The sequence below is a fragment of the Cydia pomonella genome, chromosome 8 (genome assembly GCF_033807575.1).
Source record: "Cydia pomonella isolate Wapato2018A chromosome 8, ilCydPomo1, whole genome shotgun sequence".
Lineage (NCBI taxonomy): Eukaryota > Metazoa > Arthropoda > Insecta > Lepidoptera > Tortricidae > Cydia > Cydia pomonella.
In genome coordinates, this window is record NC_084710.1 from 3826009 (window position 1) to 3844053 (window position 18045).

General features: G+C 35.6%; 2 protein-coding genes across 2 annotated transcripts in view; both read right to left on the bottom strand.

Annotated features, from left to right (window-relative positions):
• Nucleotides 1-620: 620 nt before the first annotated feature.
• Nucleotides 621-6588, bottom strand: LOC133520249 (methionyl-tRNA formyltransferase, mitochondrial). The gene is made up of 5 exons (XM_061854629.1): nucleotides 6341-6588; nucleotides 5946-6152; nucleotides 5235-5368; nucleotides 4699-4866; nucleotides 621-1007 (listed from the first exon to the last, which is right to left on the bottom strand). Exons 1-5 carry the CDS (start codon nucleotides 6511-6513, stop codon nucleotides 640-642), a joined length of 1050 nt encoding a protein of 349 aa, XP_061710613.1. The 5' UTR covers nucleotides 6514-6588; the 3' UTR covers nucleotides 621-639.
• Nucleotides 6589-8963: 2375 nt separating this feature from the next.
• The window catches only part of LOC133520240 (opsin, ultraviolet-sensitive-like), a 42667-nt gene continuing 33585 nt past the window's right edge, over nucleotides 8964-18045 (bottom strand). The window contains exon 3 of the mRNA XM_061854617.1: nucleotides 8964-17243. Coding sequence (XP_061710601.1) covers nucleotides 16198-17243 — 1046 coding nt within the window. The 3' untranslated portion in view covers nucleotides 8964-16197. The remainder of the gene's footprint in view (nucleotides 17244-18045) is intronic.

Here is an 18045-nt window from a genome sequence, read left to right on the forward strand (position 1 = left end):
CGGTGTCACACTTTCATGACCTTGTTCGTTCGTTTCTTATAAATTATAGTTTTAAGCTACATGGGTTATCTTACGATTTTTTTTATGATTTATAATCCTGTTCTATTTGTTTCTGTATACAATATCTTCCGTATATACCTTTCGTCTACTTTTTCCTTCAATTATTATTTTGCTATAGATATTTCTTCCTTCTGTTTATGTGCGATTTTAAATTACATGTTTATTAATATGACTATTTTTGCTTTTTCAGGGTAAAGTCGCAGTGAAGTTAGCAATATATTATTAGTGTAGGTATATATTAATTGACCAAAGATTTTAATCATATTTTCATGTTCAATATTATTCACAATTGTAGTTACTATAATAAACTGTACAAAGTAGTAATTTAAGTAGAAAATAAGGCCATTATGGGCTTTTGCAATAAAGACATATCTTGTATGATTTGTATAATGATATAGTTTTTGTAGTGCGTAGTTTTATTATATTTTTATGTGATAAATAATTATTAAATACTATTCAAGCCATTTTATGATAACATATATAATTAATAATAATTTATAATAAATCTTCTTTCTTAGTCATTTTCATTATTTTATATATGTAAAAATAAAACCAGTATATTTGTTATATTTATTTATTCTATTTAACCACCATACATTTTCTTTTCTCTAACGGCATATTTTTTATGTATCCATTGTAAAAATCTAGTGCAGTTATTTCTTTTTTCCCTACTATTCTAAGTGATCTAAAATATATGTATGTTTTATCTTTACACAGCACTCTTATTGCATTTTTCTTTTCGCAATATTCGAGGGAGCCCTCTGGTTTGCTTACACTACAACTATCTACAGTTTCATCTAAAAATGCGTCAAACAGTTTTAGCTGTTTGTTTCTAAACGTTGTCGTGAGTGGGTACAATCCATATATGGCTCGGTATAAGTTGTAGACCTCTGTCGCAGTCATATCTGACCATCTGACGTCACTGATGCTTTTATTGATCTTCTTGGCTGAAATAAATGACACGCAAGTTAATAAATAAGAAATAACTGCAGCGATATCATGGTCGCATTTTTATCCCCTGTCATGCCATGCGTCACTTTCGTACTTACATACTTGTTAGAACGTGACAGGCATGGTGACAAATGATAAAGAGCCGACCATCTTAGCTGCAGTGTTTAGGATAAAAATAAGATAAAGGCCAATAAATGCAAAAGTAACTCTGCCTGTAAAAGTACCTCTTCACGCTGAAATGAAAGGGTCTAGCCGCAATCCTATAGTGAAACTGCCCCTGGCTGAAATGTATACCTTTCTTAGAAGCGTTAATTGGTCTTATTATAAGATATCATTTTACAATATTTCAAGCCTGGAATCCCCTTGGTTTGGATAAAAAAATATATATACATAAAATCTTTTTTAATTTTTCTAAGCTAAACTAATGGTTAGATTTCTTTGAAATTCGGATTATACATGGCACTAATAGCACTACATATTCAAAAAAAAAATCAAGGTTCTAACTTATTTACAAAGGCCTAAAAAAATATATTTTTTTGTTTAAATTTTTTTTTTATTATTTACAAGAGGGCGACAACCTCAATTTTTAGGTATTTAATGCACAATACAATATTGTATGAAATATTTTTCTTTTATAAAAATCCATTTGTGGCAACAAGGTAAAAATGTCTTACTAATGCAGGCCATTCGACTTAAGGCGTCTGTAGGTTACACATTGGGCCAACGTATTTGGCTCATTGTGTACTTCCGCCTTTACAACCATTTAGTAGGTATCAACGAGCAGCAGCTAGTCGAGCAGAAAAATTGTTTACACTAAGTAGGTATATATTTTTTAATGCAGTATTGCGTATTTCATAATAGGATTGTTTACGTACAGCAATAGTAGATTACATACCGAGGCCAATAAAATAAGAAATGTCTCAGAACACATGTAATTATCGGCCGAAGCGAAGCTGAGGTCTATTATGACATACGCAATACTGCCTTAAAAAAATATTACGTATCAAAAGAAACTAAAAAAGTAAAGCACATTTTATTAAAATCCTACAATTTACACCTAAACATAACACTTATAATTACTCATCCTCGTCACTGTCTGTATTAATACTAACATTTATACCTTCGGTCTTGAACAGTGCACAGAGTTTATGGCTAGGCCGCGGAATTCTGGGTAAAAATCTGCCATACGACAAGAAATATATAATTGCCGTTCATGTGAACAACAACCTACTGTTCTAAACCCATTCGCACATTCACAACAATATTGATCGATTGTTTCTACTCCCGTCTTTTCGCCATCATACTTTATGAAGCATCTATATACCTTCTTAGACATACGCCAAGAATGTATCTGTATTTTACGGTTTTTTCCTCAACAACCTCAATTTTTAGGTATTTAATGCACAATACAATATTGTATGAAATATATTTTTTTCATAAAAATCCATCTGTGGCAACAAGATAAAAATGTCTTACTAATGCAGGCCATTCGTCTTACGACCATTAACCGTAAAATACAGATACATTCTCGGCATATGTCTAAGAAGGTATATAGATGCTTCATAAAGTATGATGGCGAAAAGACGGGAGTAGAAGCAATCGATCAATATTGTTGTGAATGTGCGAATGGGTTAAGAACAGTAGGTTGTTGTTCACATGTAGCGGCAATTATATATTACTGTCGTATGGCAGATTTTTATCCAGAATTCCGCGGCCTAGCCATAAACTCTGTGCACTGTTCAAGACCGAAGGTATAAATGTTAGTATTAATACAGATAGTGACGAGGATGAGTAATTATAAGTGTTATGTTTAGGTGTAAATTGTAGGATTTTAATAAAATGTGCTTTACTTTTTTAGTTTTTTTTGATACGTAATATTTTTTTAAGGCAGTATTGCGTATGTAATAATAGACCTCAGCTTCGCTTCGGCCGATAATTACATGTGTTCTGAGACATTTCTTATTTTATTGGCCTCGGTATGTAATCTACTATTGCTGTACGTAAACAATCCTATTATGAAATACGCAATACTGCATTAAAAAATATATACCTACTTAGTGTAAACAATTTTTCTGTTCGACTAGCTGCTGCTCGTTGATACCTACTAAATGGTTGTAAAGGCGGAAGTACACAATGAGCCAAATACGTTGGCCCAATGTGTAACCTACAGACGCCTTAAGTCGAATGGCCTGCATTAGTAAGACATTTTTACCTTGTTGCCACAAATGGATTTTTATAAAAAAAAATATTTCATACAATATTGTATTGTGCATTAAATACCTAAAAATTGAGGTTGTCGCCCTCTTGTAAATAATACAAAAAAAAATTAAAACAAAAAAAAAAAAATTTTTTTAGGCCTTTGTAAATAAGTTAGAACCTTGTTTTTTTTTTTGAAAATGTATTGCTATTAGTGCCATTGCCATGTATAATCCGAATTTCAAAGAAATCTAACCATTAGTTTAGCTTTAAAAAATTAAAAAAGATTTTATGTATATATTTTTTTTTATCCTAACCAAGGGGATTCCAGGCTTGAAATATTGTAAAATGATATCTTATAATAAGACCAATTAACGCTTCTAAGAAAGGTATACATTTCAGCCAGGGGCAGTTTCACTATAGGATTGCGGCTAGACCCTTTGGTATGGAGATTGTTTGAGGCCCGGGAAGGACATGGGATATTTTTTTATTAATCATCATCATTATCCCACGCAGACGAAGTCGCGGGCAGAAGGCAGAAGCTAGTACCATGTAAGAGCGCTTGCGCTCCTAACAGTACGCGGTTGCCGATTTAATAATAAATCAGTTTTTTTGTTCTAGCAGTCAAACATAGATGTCGCTCTGTAGTCGACGGTTCTCACTTATTATAAAAAATATATAGGGAGCGTTATATAAAAATATAGGGAGTGTCCACGCACTGTAGGGGCGAAATGTACATGCCAAGGTTAAGTTTCTAATTTAAGCCAAAAGATGGCAGAACTTATAACAAGTAGCGTGCGTAAACTATAGGGAGTAGCACGTGCTTTAACGTGAAGTGTCAATGTCAAGTTTATGTTTTTGATTTAGACCACAAGATGGCAGATCCTCTAATTCCCACTGTATTTCGGTCTTTTGGTAGGTAGGCAACGATTATGTATTTGAATTCAGAAATATCGCCCTGCTAAAGGAAAAAGTATCTGCAGGCGATTCATTCGGGGGGTGGCAGCCATTATGAGTAGTGAAATTGTAATCTAGCTAAACGTATAAAAAAAATATTATATAGATAAAATAAGAAATCTACCTCGAGCGTTTACATTCCCCACCTCAGATAGACCGTATCTCTTTTACAGTATCTTTAATTATAAGGTGTTAACAAAGTTCCACAAAAGTGCATAGTTGTAGAAATATATTGGTGTACGAAATTTTCAGGTATAAACCTATTCAAAATCAAATGCCACAGCCACATGCAACGATTTCCTGTAAACAAGGCGCAAATTCCTGGAGGTAACTATGTTCTAGTATCAAACTCAAAATTTACCCAAAAGTTTTAGGAACTAGAGGAGGCCGCGCTGGACTGAGAAAAATGCCAAAAATGGAAATCCCTTTTGAGAGCCGTATGTCCATGATGATCAATAATTGTAACACTACTCACGACTTGTCGCATATGTAAATGTATATCTACGGAAATAAGTAAGGGTAAGAAATACGTACCATAAGTGACACCTTCCTCACTCTGCGGCTTAGCATTAGCCAAGCTCTCCGGTAAGGTTCTCATACAGTCTACCAGCATCTCAGCACCAATTTCCGATAACTGCTCTGTCAGCTCTGGCAGCAAAATGTCTTTAGGCACAGGTACAGTTCTTTGGTTGATAATTTCACCTGGAAATTATTTTTTGAAAATAAATATATTGTGATATGTGTGATATGAAATAAATATGATTTAGTACCCTGATCTCATCACTACAAGATCTCATATGACCTACTACAGTAAATAATGTTTGCGAATGACCAAATGTTACAAAAGAAATCCCCATTATTATTATTTTTATTCTCATCATTTTCAAATGATCTGGTAAAATAAAATAAAAAAACTATCCATCTTCTGGCTCCATTATCAGGTCAGCATGATGATACCAGATTACTGTATAGTTATTTGAGAGTTTCAAATTGATATTGAAAGGAAAAGATAAAAGGAAAGGATAAAATCATTGTGCAAGCTTTTTGTAAGTTATTGCAGTAATACATACCCACATCAAAAATGTTAGGTTTGATCCTCATGAGACTGACTCCAGTGAGCTGGTCACCATGCAGTAAAGTGTGGATGATGGGTGCCGCACCGCGCCAGCGAGGCAGCAAACTTGGGTGCACATTGACCATGCCTCTGGAAACATTGGAGCAAAGACTTGACTATGACCAGACTATATGTATGCAATTGATAGGCACAAACTTTTGATTGTACCTACAAGACAAGTGGCATTCCACAAAAATGTTGCTAGCCTTTTACCTATGGTGGCAACCTGCCAATTTGTTAGCCAAGTCATTAAATATTACCAGACCAAAAATTTCCAGACCAAAAGTTTTACCAGCATTTTCAGAAGTATTAGAAAAATGGCATTTAATGAGTGAAGTATTTCTAATATTATGATCTGTATATAAATTCATATTCGGGTGAGCATACAAGTGCAATTGGTACATTAGTAAGTTAACACACTCAGCTTTAATGGCATGTAACATGTAAGTATTTTAGATTAAATCACTACAACTTGAAAATCTTGCAAATAAGAATTATAGCAAGTAGAAATCTGCAATTTCATTATGTATGTGTGTCTTGTACAACAAGACAGTCTTGTATTGTGCATTTATTACAATTATACATTTAAAAAATATTTCAAAGTTTTTGTTTTTGTAAGTATATAAAGTCACTAAAGCTGACAAACATATAGAGGAAAACTACTTACAAAGGGAATTTTTCTAAGACATGATCTCGTATTAGATGTCCAAATGCGACTATCAGTCCAATATCGTAATCCAATTGCTGAACATTCTGTAATGGCCATGGTATTGTTTTCAAATTCTCTTTCTGAGCATACTGTTCAGTGACAGATCGGTGCTTTGAGTTATTAGTGGTAACTAAATCGAGGCGGTTGATACAGTTTGCGGCTTTTCTAAAAGAGATAAATCTCATATTAAAAAACCAGCCGCTTGAGCGTTGCGATGCATTACAAATGCGTATATATATATAACCCAGAGGACACTAATTATAGTATGTAAGTCGCCACTAAAAATAATAACAAAGCACTAAATCGTATAAAAACTGAGTAAATTATCATGCACTGCACTTTACGTTTATTACCGGAATTCGTTTATCTTCTTCAAACTTTTTAATGCTATACCATCCGAACCGAAGAATAGAACATTATAACGAGAATTACTGCTGTAGTGATGGTAAAATAAGTGTTTTTCATTTAATAATCTTTTAAATAATCCAATTTTTAGGCTATACGTAAATGTCATTTTGTTTGACATTGACACTATTGACAGTAAACAGCATGCGAAACGTCAGGGCGACGTACAGTTCCGAAACCAATCAAAGATAATTTTATTTCTAGATTCAAATAACTAAGTATTTGCTAAGTATGGATGTATGATATAGTCAAATCAAGCTACGTTGGCAGAGATTTTGATATCACAGACTAGTAGTGTTATTTTAAGCGTCAAACTTTTATGAATTTATTACGTTTATTTAACCCTTGCATAGTCTGTGCTATCGAAATCACTGCCAAGTTAGCTTGGCTTGACTCTACACTCACCATAGTTTCCCCACCCACCTCGAAAATGAACAGCATTATGGCTATAGTTGGTCAAACCAATTTGTCAGTAAATAAGAACAAAAAAAATATACTCATCCTTTTCTTTTGGATGCTAGTACTAGTGTAAGACAAAGATAGTATGACTTCCTCTGTCTATGTTTGAAATGAGATAGCCCTTTGACAAACTATATATACTTACTTTACTCTTTGATTATGGCACGGAGAAAAATATTCGGAACGCACGTCAAAGACGTTCGAGGCAACTGACGAAAGAAACACACTTGTGTTTGCTCTCTCGGGCCGCGATATTTAAATACGGTGACAGTCCCGTGACGTATGGCAACCCTAGGTATAGGTCATAGAGGTGGGTTGCCGTAGCTTGGTAAGCATGTGAATACAAAATTAAGTCTTGCATAAACTGTGTAATACCTAAGACATGCTATAGCAATTCTATAGGATTTGTAGGATCCATCTGTAAGGATCATTATTTATAAATAGCTTATATTTTGAATATTCTCACTTTTATTTATGTCAAGCTTATAAAATAGTATCAATTGACTCTTACTTGTCACTGGTTTCCGCCATTTTGAATTGCTATAAAAAGGCGGTTAAGCAGTGACAAGCGGCCAGTTTGGCAGTGTCGCGGCCCCTAAGGCCTCGTCCCTGACCCCACTCACACCACAAGCTGTTACTGGCCCCAGGCGCGGCCAAACAGTATAGCCATGTTAAAAAAAAATAAAAAAAATAAGCGGCCAGTTCGAGTACTGACAAGTTATAGTGAAGACGTCTTGGAATATTTATTGTAAGTCGGTTGATATTATGTTTTCATCACACTTACTCGAAAAAGATTATTTCATGCAGGTGTACTGAAGTACAAAGGCCTATTTTGTTCCCGCCGGAGTTAAGGATTGTGAAAAAAAAAGCTATAACTCCCTAGGGAGTTATAGCCTCCGATGATATCTCTATACAAAAACTGAGAACGTTCTCGAGAACGGCGCAACTATAAGTATACTAACTAAATTTAATAAATAAACAAATAAATAAATTTATATGTTTATCGCAGAGCACCTCGCTCGAGTGTTTGATGACAAAATTAAACTTGTAAATTCATATCGGCTTCCAGTTCAATTCAATATAGCTCCCGTTGATTGTAAAAATAAAAATTCCTTTGCCATTCACAGTCAGTCTGCATTAAAGGACTTTGAAACAAAGGCGAAGTCAATAAATCAGATAATATATGGAAATCTATTTGCGCCTTGTTCGAAGATGTCGATAGATGTCAAATACCACATCGCCGACGGCTTTTATTTTATCTTCTTTACGAAAAGACAGGATAGTGACTGAATTACGTGCAGGGTAACGTCACCATTAACCAGGGGATCAGAAATCACACAAAATTGAACTCTATTAATTTGATATAAAGTTCAAAATATTTGTGGGAACATACCTTCATAAAGTCTTAACAAGGATTTATTTTATGTAACTATTTATATAGGCACGTTATTTGAGATATAATACCTTACTTAAGAAACCTTGTTTTTATAAATAAAATGCTTCCAACCCTGGACCCAACTCAATCAGACAGTCTCGGGAGCTTTCAGTTTTTATAAAAAAAAAGTTATCGTATTTAAAGGTGGAACGCTTAAATATTAAGAACTATACGGGAGGATTATTGGCACATCTGCGGAAGATTATCTCAAAGCTCTTGCTCGGAATTTAGGTTTCTTTACCTTACTAGGTTTATGTTATGTATTTATTTCACCGTTGAGTTAAAACTACTGATCCGATTTCACCGAATCAATAAATCCATCCTCTTTTATGATGTGAGTGACAAAAGATAGATTTTTCACCAGAAGGGGCAGGTTTTTTTACGAATAAATACCGTAGCTGCTTAGTGCTTACAGATACAGTTGTTATTGTATGTAAAATAATATGTACCTATTGTACAGCATGAACACATAATTTGCATTGTTAATAAATGACTTGAGCCTTGAGTTTTTAGACGTTTTTCGGTAATATTTATGACGGTAATCAAGCGCTTATTAAGCCTGCTGATGCAGTTAATTATGTCTGCGCTCATATCAGGTAAACTTTTTTCATTCTACCAGCTATTAACGCCCCACTGTACCTATGAATTGACTTGGGATTTCGTTAATAAAACGAAGATTAACATTCAAACAATTTTATTAAGCTCCATAGGTAGTTTTCTACCAAGACATTTAATGACTATATGTTTGACATCGAGAATTCCACTTATTTTCACAGAAGTTATTTATGCTCATCTTGAGCATAACGATTAGGTACCCTAGGTTTCTACGTCGGTGAAAATAAATTATACCTATCATTTGAATATAGTACAAGTGAATACATATAGTGTAATATAAAAATACCGTAGATACTCAAGTAAGCTACGCAATTTTATTTACAATTCAGTGAATAAATTACATCAACATATAGTGAAATCTTATGATCTAATTCTAAAGTATTCTAGGAACAGACATGGCGTAATTGGCTCAAAATATTCGTGTTACACTTCTTTCTACTACAAAATGAAATAAAAGTGACACAAACATAGATATATAGAATACTCTTTATTGGCACACCTCATTAAAAGATATTGATTAGGCAGACAATAGGCGGTCTTTTTGCGCTATTTTATTAATTTTATAAACAAGGTGTGAATCGGAATCCGCGTAAATCGAAATTTCGCTATCTGCCTCTCTATCGCTGGAATACGCAAGAGTAGAGAGACAGATAAAGAAATTTCCATTTTTGATTCAATGTTCGCCAGGCCTTCTATTATCAAAGAAATTGAAGTAAATCCCGCGTGAGTTACAAGCTATTAATTTAAGGACCGTCCGTTACTAATCTTCTTGTATTTATCTTTGATTATTACTGTTATTAGCAACATCAAGCGACAGATTGTATACCCTGGAGCGTTTCTGTTGACTTTGAGGAAACCTCTGTAAGTGTAAGGCCTGAGTGGGTGCTCGAATTGGACGGGGCGTGCGGGGTGCATGTTAAACAAATGCAAACGTATAGGAGCGGCCTTAGTGCACGCTGCTCAAATCACTCGCCACGCTGCACGCCCCGCCGAACGCTCCGCTTCAAGCGTACACTCAGGCCTTACACTAAGCGGTTAAGTACTTGGCTAGTTCCGTACACAAAAGATATTTTTAGAACTCGGTTACACACTGGTCCGTGCCTGAGCGATGGACGAGCGATGACCAGAAAGATAGAAAAAAAAAACGTAAAAATGATGAGAAACAAAACCAACATTTTACCCATATGCGATTGCTACTAAAGCTTTTGACAGTGATCTTCTGGATGATGGGACAAAACAAGATTCTTGGCGAACAATAATAAATCGCTTTCACACAATAGCCCAGATCATTTTAGATTCCATCAACTCTCATCTCAATAGTCCTTGCACCCTAGCGGATGCTGCCTTTGCGTGCGTCCCATGACTCGGGTAAAGGCAGCATCCGCTCAGTGTAGCCCTTACATTTCATTTCATTTCTCTACGTGTTGGCTTCGGCTCCGCGCACGCCTCCTAAATGTCTGGAATACCATTGTTCCGTGATGGGAAAGAAAGACATACAAATAAATAGGTGCTTAAATATACAAACACTAAATAATGAGGCAGTTTCTAATCCGTTTTTAATTTACATAGACGAGTACATTTGAAATTTTGAACGTTGATGTGTTGATATTTTTAGTAGTTTTACCTTGACTAGATTATAAATAATTCTACGGCAAAGGTAGGTACTTTATTGTGACTTTCGATAAATATAACCACGCGCTATTTTATTTATCTACTATTCTAAATATATGTATGTCAAATACAAATATATGTGTATGAAGATAACAGTGTGAGATGATTTTAGACCTATTCAGTAGAGTCTAAATGGTTGTATAAATTAAATGTGTATTATTTCGTGTTGGAACAATATATGGTATTTGAATCGTATAAAACAATGAAATCCATAATATTGTATTGTTTCAAGTAAGTAAATATTCTTTATTGCACCAACAATTTATATGTACATTTTACATACGTGTAAAACTATAAATAAATTTTAAAGGAAAATAGAACCAGGTAACAACAGGCGACAAAGTAACGACACAACACAAGTAACTAGTATAATAGGTACATAAACTATATTTATAAGTATTTGTTTATAAATGACTAATGTATTTGTGGAATTTGATACAAAAACATCAGAATTTGAATTATTATAGTATCACCCAAATATATTTAATATCCGAGATACTGTGTCAGTTCGATTGCCCTAATTTGTCCGACCGACCTTTATCCACCGACAGTATTTGCACAAAAGCAGGATGATTGGATAGTAAATTGGGCAATTGAACAGCCATTTTAGCGTCTATCTGGCATAAGACCACAGAGCTGAGGTACGGTCGAGTTCATTAACATATTTACAACCAACCACGTTCCGAAATAATATTTATAGTTGACTACAGCGTATCGAAATGAATATTATAGTTGAGTTGCCGAGTTACTTGCCGGTATCATATTGGGATACTCTCCTACAATTTAGAAGGGATTTCAATCTCCTTGGGTCAGGGCCCTAACCCCTAACCGGCGTAGTTTTATTTAAAGTCTACTTGAAAATTAACTATCTTTATCTCTAGTTGGGAGCCCATACATGAAAAGTACGCAATTGTAGCTTGGTATACGATACCTTAATTCAACCATTACAGTCGACGTGTAGTAAAATATATGTAGGTACACGACCTTATTGTTATGTCTTAGAGACGTGTAAATATATTTTTGGAATGTTTGTTTGGAAATATGTTTGTGAACTCGATTATAGTTACCTAATTACTTACATCAGTACCCCTGGTGTAAATTTATTCGATAGCGAAACGTGACGTACGCGTTTGCGTTAAGTCTCATTTTGTATGGGATTTTGAACAGCGCGCCAAGCGTGACGTTTTGGAAACTCAAAAATCTCATACTGAAGTATTTCAAAGCAGTAATCTGATAAGTATTATTGTGACCTTATCTGTTCGAGAAAATTTAGAGTATTTTTGATATTTCTCTGACATTCTGTATAATTTCGTGCGAAATTTAAGTGCGAAAGTGACGGGCATAGTGACAGGTGACAGTCCCATCATAGGGGTGTTTACTATCGATACCTTCTAAGTATACTGAGGCAGGTTCAAAATCGAGATTTTACAGTAGAGTGGTCCAAAGGTGCAACGGCACGTAACATTCGTACTTTTTTGTGTATTCCATAAAAAAAATGGTTTGAACCTTCGAAAGCTTTGAGATTCTCTCTAAATAAATGGAATTCTATAATAAATGGCAGTTTCCGATATGAAAGTAATTAAGTAACCCAAACCTAACCTTAAGTTAGGTAATTAAATAAATATCAGTCATGTCTGGTAAAACTTGTACGGATTCCAACACGGCAGTTGGCTTAAAATGTTCTAATTAACTTCACCGGATTTAACGCAATAATTATAAAGACAAGACTTTCTGAGAGTTTTGCTTTAATAAGAGCATTTGTCATTGTCCGTTAGTTAGTTAGTGTAATTAACTAGAATTATGATTAGTAAAAGAGCTATTAAGAAATGTACAACAATTAGGTACTACAAATTCGTCATAAATACCTAGGTACTAACGATACAACTAAATTAGCTGTCAAAAATTAAATAAATATTAATAAGAAATAAATATTATAGGACATTATTACACAAATTGACTAAGTCCTACAGTAAGCTCAATAAGGCTTGTGTTGAGGGTACTTAGACAACGATATATATAATATATGAATATGTATAAATACTTAAATACTTAGAAACACACCCATGGCTCGGGAACAAATATCCGTGCTCATCACACGAATTAATGCCCTTACCAGGATTTGAAACCGGGACCATCGGCTTCATAGGCAGGGTCACTACCCACTAGGCTAGATGTTGGTCAGGTCGTCCTAGAAATAGGTAGGTTTTAAGGTCTTAGCACATTGTTACAACTCAACAGCCACTCGACTCAAAATTAAATATTGAAATTAAAGCCTTATCTTGTATGTCCTATAGTACAATGTTTAAAATTTAGGTAACTGTCGGTTGGTCTACGCGTCGTCCACTCGTCGTCCACTAAGGTGAACCAAAACTGAGTTAAGTTGGTGTGGAATTGGTATAGTGTGCGAAGACCTTTAGGGTTCTATACCCCAAGGGAGCCAATTCAAAACCGTATTAGCCTAAAAATCATCTTTCCGCTTGATTTCACAATATGCATAGATAATTATAGCGCATCCACGTTAGCTTGCTTGTGGTTAAATTTTGGAAAATTTTGCTTGCTTAGTCAAGTATAAACATGAATCTAGTATGACTGGATGAGGCATGAGCGGTGGGGGGAAATGACCGAACGGGATAGTCTTATGTATCTTTGAGTAGTAGCAGAGAAAGCGCTATTATTGTTTGTCCTTGTTACAGTCTCATTTTTTATTATTCCTCACCGTAAATTTTAGTATGGTTTATGGTGGGCAACAAATAACCTGACCAAATTACGTAGGTTGTTTTTGGTATGGTGTCAGCAATATAAAAACGTGTTTTTAATTTTGTCGCATTACGTATGTTCTGTAACTCACGGGCGCACGTGGTATAGCACACCTATAGGATCCTACCATCTATGGGTATCAATATCACAATAAATAGAAAGAGAGGGATCAATAAACAACAACTTTGCGCAGTAAAACAAACAACTATTTAAAGTTCGAATACCTAGCTCGTGTCTCGTTGCGCAAACGGTACCTACTTAAATGTCTTTATAGTTCTCGATAATACAATTGCTTCTCAATTATTCCGCTTGAAGAAATGGGAATGCTTCACATTTTCATGCCACTTGAGTACTATCGAAGCACAGTGCTGCCGTTTACGGGCACCTTTAAATTGGCTCGTTCTGTACTTACGTGTCAGCGGTTCGGTTAGAAGCGCTCGAGTTCGTTACATTTAACGTGAATATGTTGTAAGTGATTTACTTAAGTGACTATATCGTGAAGTTCGTTTAGTGTTCTACTTCTAGACTGTAGATATATGGGGTGCTTTTTAAGGCCCTCTGTACACGGAGCGTAAGCGCAAGAGTCGCGTAAGTGTATCGTAAAAACGTTACGAGTACCAAGCGTCGTGTAGGTAAGCGTGATCGTTTTATAACTAATATCTCATTAGTTGAAATCATGTCGCTGGCGTCAGATTTCTTCGACGGATGTATCTACGATCTTACTTTCTCGTCAGATGAAGAGTTTTTATTGTTTGATTATGTCAGAAGTTTTGTTTTTTACACGTGTTACATACGCTACGCTACGCTAGGACGACGCTTCGTGTGCGGACTTGTTTGAAGTTGCTAGAGCTCGCAGCGCTCTAGTTCTACGCGCGTATTACGATACGCTTACGCGTCTCTTACGCTTACGCTGTGTTGAGGGCCTACCCACATTTTTGGTGAATATGATAATATAGATCACAATGAGCAATGAGCTTTTAATATGGGACCAACACCGAAATCATGAAAAAAATTGGCTTTCCCATAGAATATCAAACTGAATACATTTTACAAAAGCTATTCTTTTTTAGGGTTCCGTAGCCAAATGGCAAAAAACGGAACCCTTATAGATTCGTCATGTCCGTCTGTCTGTCCGATTATGTCACAGCCACTTTTTTCCGAAACTATAAGAGCTATACTGTTCAAACTTGGTAAGCAGATGTATTCTATGAACCGCATTAAGATGTTTACATAAAAATAGAAAAAATCAAAAAAATTTGGGGGTTCCTCATACTTAGAACTGAAACTCAAAAAATCTTTTTTCGTCAAACCCATACGTGTGGGGTATCTATGGATAGGTCTTTAAAAATGATATTGAGGTTTCTAATATCATTTTTTTCTAAACTGAATAGTTTGCGCGAGAGACACTTCCAAAGTGAAAAAAAGTGTCCCCCCCCCCCTGTAACTTCTAAAATAACAGAATGAAAAATCTAAAAAAAATATATGATATACATTACCATGCAAACTTCCACCGAAAATTGGTTTGAACGAGATCTAGTAATTAGTTTTTTTAATACGTCATAAAATTAAAAAAAATTTTTTTTTTTCATCAAACCCCTACGTGTGGGGTATCTACGGATAGGTCTTCAAAAATGATATTTAGGTTTCTAATATAATTTTTTTCTAAACTGAATAGTTTGCGCGAGAGACACTTCCAAAGTGAAAAAAAGTGTGTCCCCCCCCCCTCTGTAACTTCTAAAATAACAGAATGAAAAATCAAAAAAAAAATATGATATACATTACCATGCAAACTTCCACCGAAAATTGGTTTGAACCAGATCTAGTAAGTAGTTTTTTTAATACGTCATAAATGGTACGGAACCCTTCATGGGCGAGTCCGACTCGCACTTGGCCGCTTTTTCATAATTGTGTGGCTTGTTCCAGAGTAAAAATTACTCAATGTGACCTCTATAACCTTTAGAGAATGAATTCATCTCGCAATATATGGCTAAAGAATGAAAATAAACACTCTGTATATGTACCTAAGTATTACAAAATCTTACTCAAACTGTCAATAAAGAAAGGGTTTTATTCTATTATAATACAGCGCTTATAGTTTTCTGTATGAATAAATACGATTTGAGGGTAAGCTCACTATTTCTACTTCTTTGATGTGACATTTGAATTGTGAAAGTGACAAAGGATACCTACAACCCTTTTGGATCCGTCCAATACAATTCTGCGAGTCACATCACACTGTCAATATTAACACATGTCACTTTATTTCCTGCAAAACCGCACCTATATTCTGGCATGGCGTTTTACTTGACGAGAATGATGTAGGTATAACTTTTTAAGGGACACAATATTTTATGATTACTTACGACAGTATTTTGCAGTCAAAACGTGTATTTCTCATTCAAGTCTACCTATGAACATCTTAACAGTCGTACAGTATATATATCACATTGTTCAATCTTAACATCCTACTTTCTAAAACTACATGTTAAAAAGATCTGCTATAATTTAAGGTAGCTTAAATAATAGTGATATAGTGCTTTTTATTTATGACTATCTGACATAAGCTAAACATACCTATTAATAAAACCATTCTTTACATAACGACTTGTCAACAGCAAATGAAATATGTGTTAGTGGGCATTTACTAAGATCCACCCCATTCAGTTGAGTGCTGCTAGATTAATTTCATAATTTCACTGCCATTTAAAATAAACGTTATTCTCTAATGTATTGGAAAGTATTCAAACAAAACTTACAAATAACTTGTAAGTGAACATTCTTAGTAAAAAGTTTACTCGTTACACTGTGTCTCGTGTTTGATTTCTGAACATCAAATAGTGAATGATTTAAGAAATGTAAATCACTCAGTTACAAAACAATAGGCTCTGTATTCATAGATACAACACTCTTCGAGGATCGGCGGTGGAAACTCTTCTTTTTCGCAAACTTCGGTTTAGCGTACCAAGATGGTGGGCTTACGACACTGTCTTCAAAACTCTTCATACTAGCACTTCTCTGGGAGCCTTCCCTTTCCGAAACCCTGGAGGAAATCGTCTTCACGGTGCTGGGAGGGGGTTTAGCACTTTCCTCTGTATCATATGGAATATCCTTCATCTGGACCACTTCCACGTCCGTGTCGCTAAGTTCTTTACTCGTCCGCCTCATTTTTGAAGCCTCAGCCTCTGTATAACCGATTGTTTTAGTGTAAGTACTCATTCGCCTAGATTTGTCTCTGAATAGTAACTTCCTAAATTCCTTCCGGAACTTTGGGTGGGTGATTATGTAAATGAAAGGGTTTATACACGCGGCGGTCTTACAGAACAATGCCGGAATCATTGAAACTATGGGCGTAATTAAATCCTTCTTACCGAAAATGCCCATGAGCGCTACGATCGCGTAGGGGGTCCAAGACACGAAGAACAATGCAATTACAATTATGACTAGAGCCGCTAGCTTGATTTCAGCTTTACGTTTGACTTGTTCTTTGACGTGTCTGGAGGAGAGCCGTTGTTCTTGGTTTTTGGTTTGAACGTTCCTGTTACAGACGACAACGCGGAGTATGTTGAGGTAACAGAATGTGATGGTGAAGAAGGGTGCGACCCAAGCGGCGCAGAAGAAAGTGAAGATAAAGTAACGGGGTGGGAGTTCATCTGTCAGGTAGTCGAAGCTGCAGCTGGTGAGGTAGCCTTCAGGGACGTAGCGGCCGTAGCCGATGTCCAGGGCGGGGATGGAGGCGAAGACGCCGGCGTAGAGCCAGGCGCCGACGGCGAACAGGCGCGCGCGCACGGCGGTGAGCGCGCGCAGCGGCTCCAGCGGGCGTACCACGGCCCAGTAGCGGTCCAGTGCGATGGCGGCCAGAGTCGCTATCGACGTGGTGCCCGTCAGCCCGCCGACGAACCCGTAGATCACACATCCTGGGAACAAAATGTTCAATAAAATATTTGTTTAATTTCAGTTGCGTGTAAGAGTATTTGCGACATTGGTTAACATACTCGTAACAGACTGAGCTATGGTGTCAAATTTTAGAATTAAGTATTTTTACTAATTTTCTGTAATGTGGCGAAATTCTACAATTGTTAGTAGCGGATCAAGCCAATATACAGTACATGTACACCTGTGTCTTAGGTAGAATCTTGGAGAAACAAATTCAAAATATTGTATCCAACACCTACTTATGTAATGATTTCTTTGCCATATTCATATGCAAATAAATTATTAATTAATTAATTCATTTATTTACTTTAATATTACCAATCTCAAATTGATTTGTTGTATGGTCATTTTTATTATTTGTTGTCATTTTCTTTTCGCTAGATGTTGATAAAATTGGTACCTTTGTTTGAACAGCTCCTGATCCTGGGCGGAATAAATACTGAATCCCAATTTACGTAATTTTCTTTAGAGTTACAAAAATACCATAAATTTTCCTAAGAGGAAGATTTTGTAGGACATTCGGTGAAAATTCGCTTACCTAAGTATATTGTATAATATAGGAAACCCACCGAATTTTGATCAAAATCTGATAAAAAAAATTTACAACAAAAAGAATGGCCCTTATATGTTAGGTACTTAATAATGTCAAATGAAGTAAGATTATTAATGTTCGACTACCGATCCTAGTCCTTCATACTCGTCAGGGCCCGTACATTTCGTGCCGTTGATGGAAAAATGACGTCACGCTACATAGGGTAAGACTCCAGTTAGTATTTTCGTAAT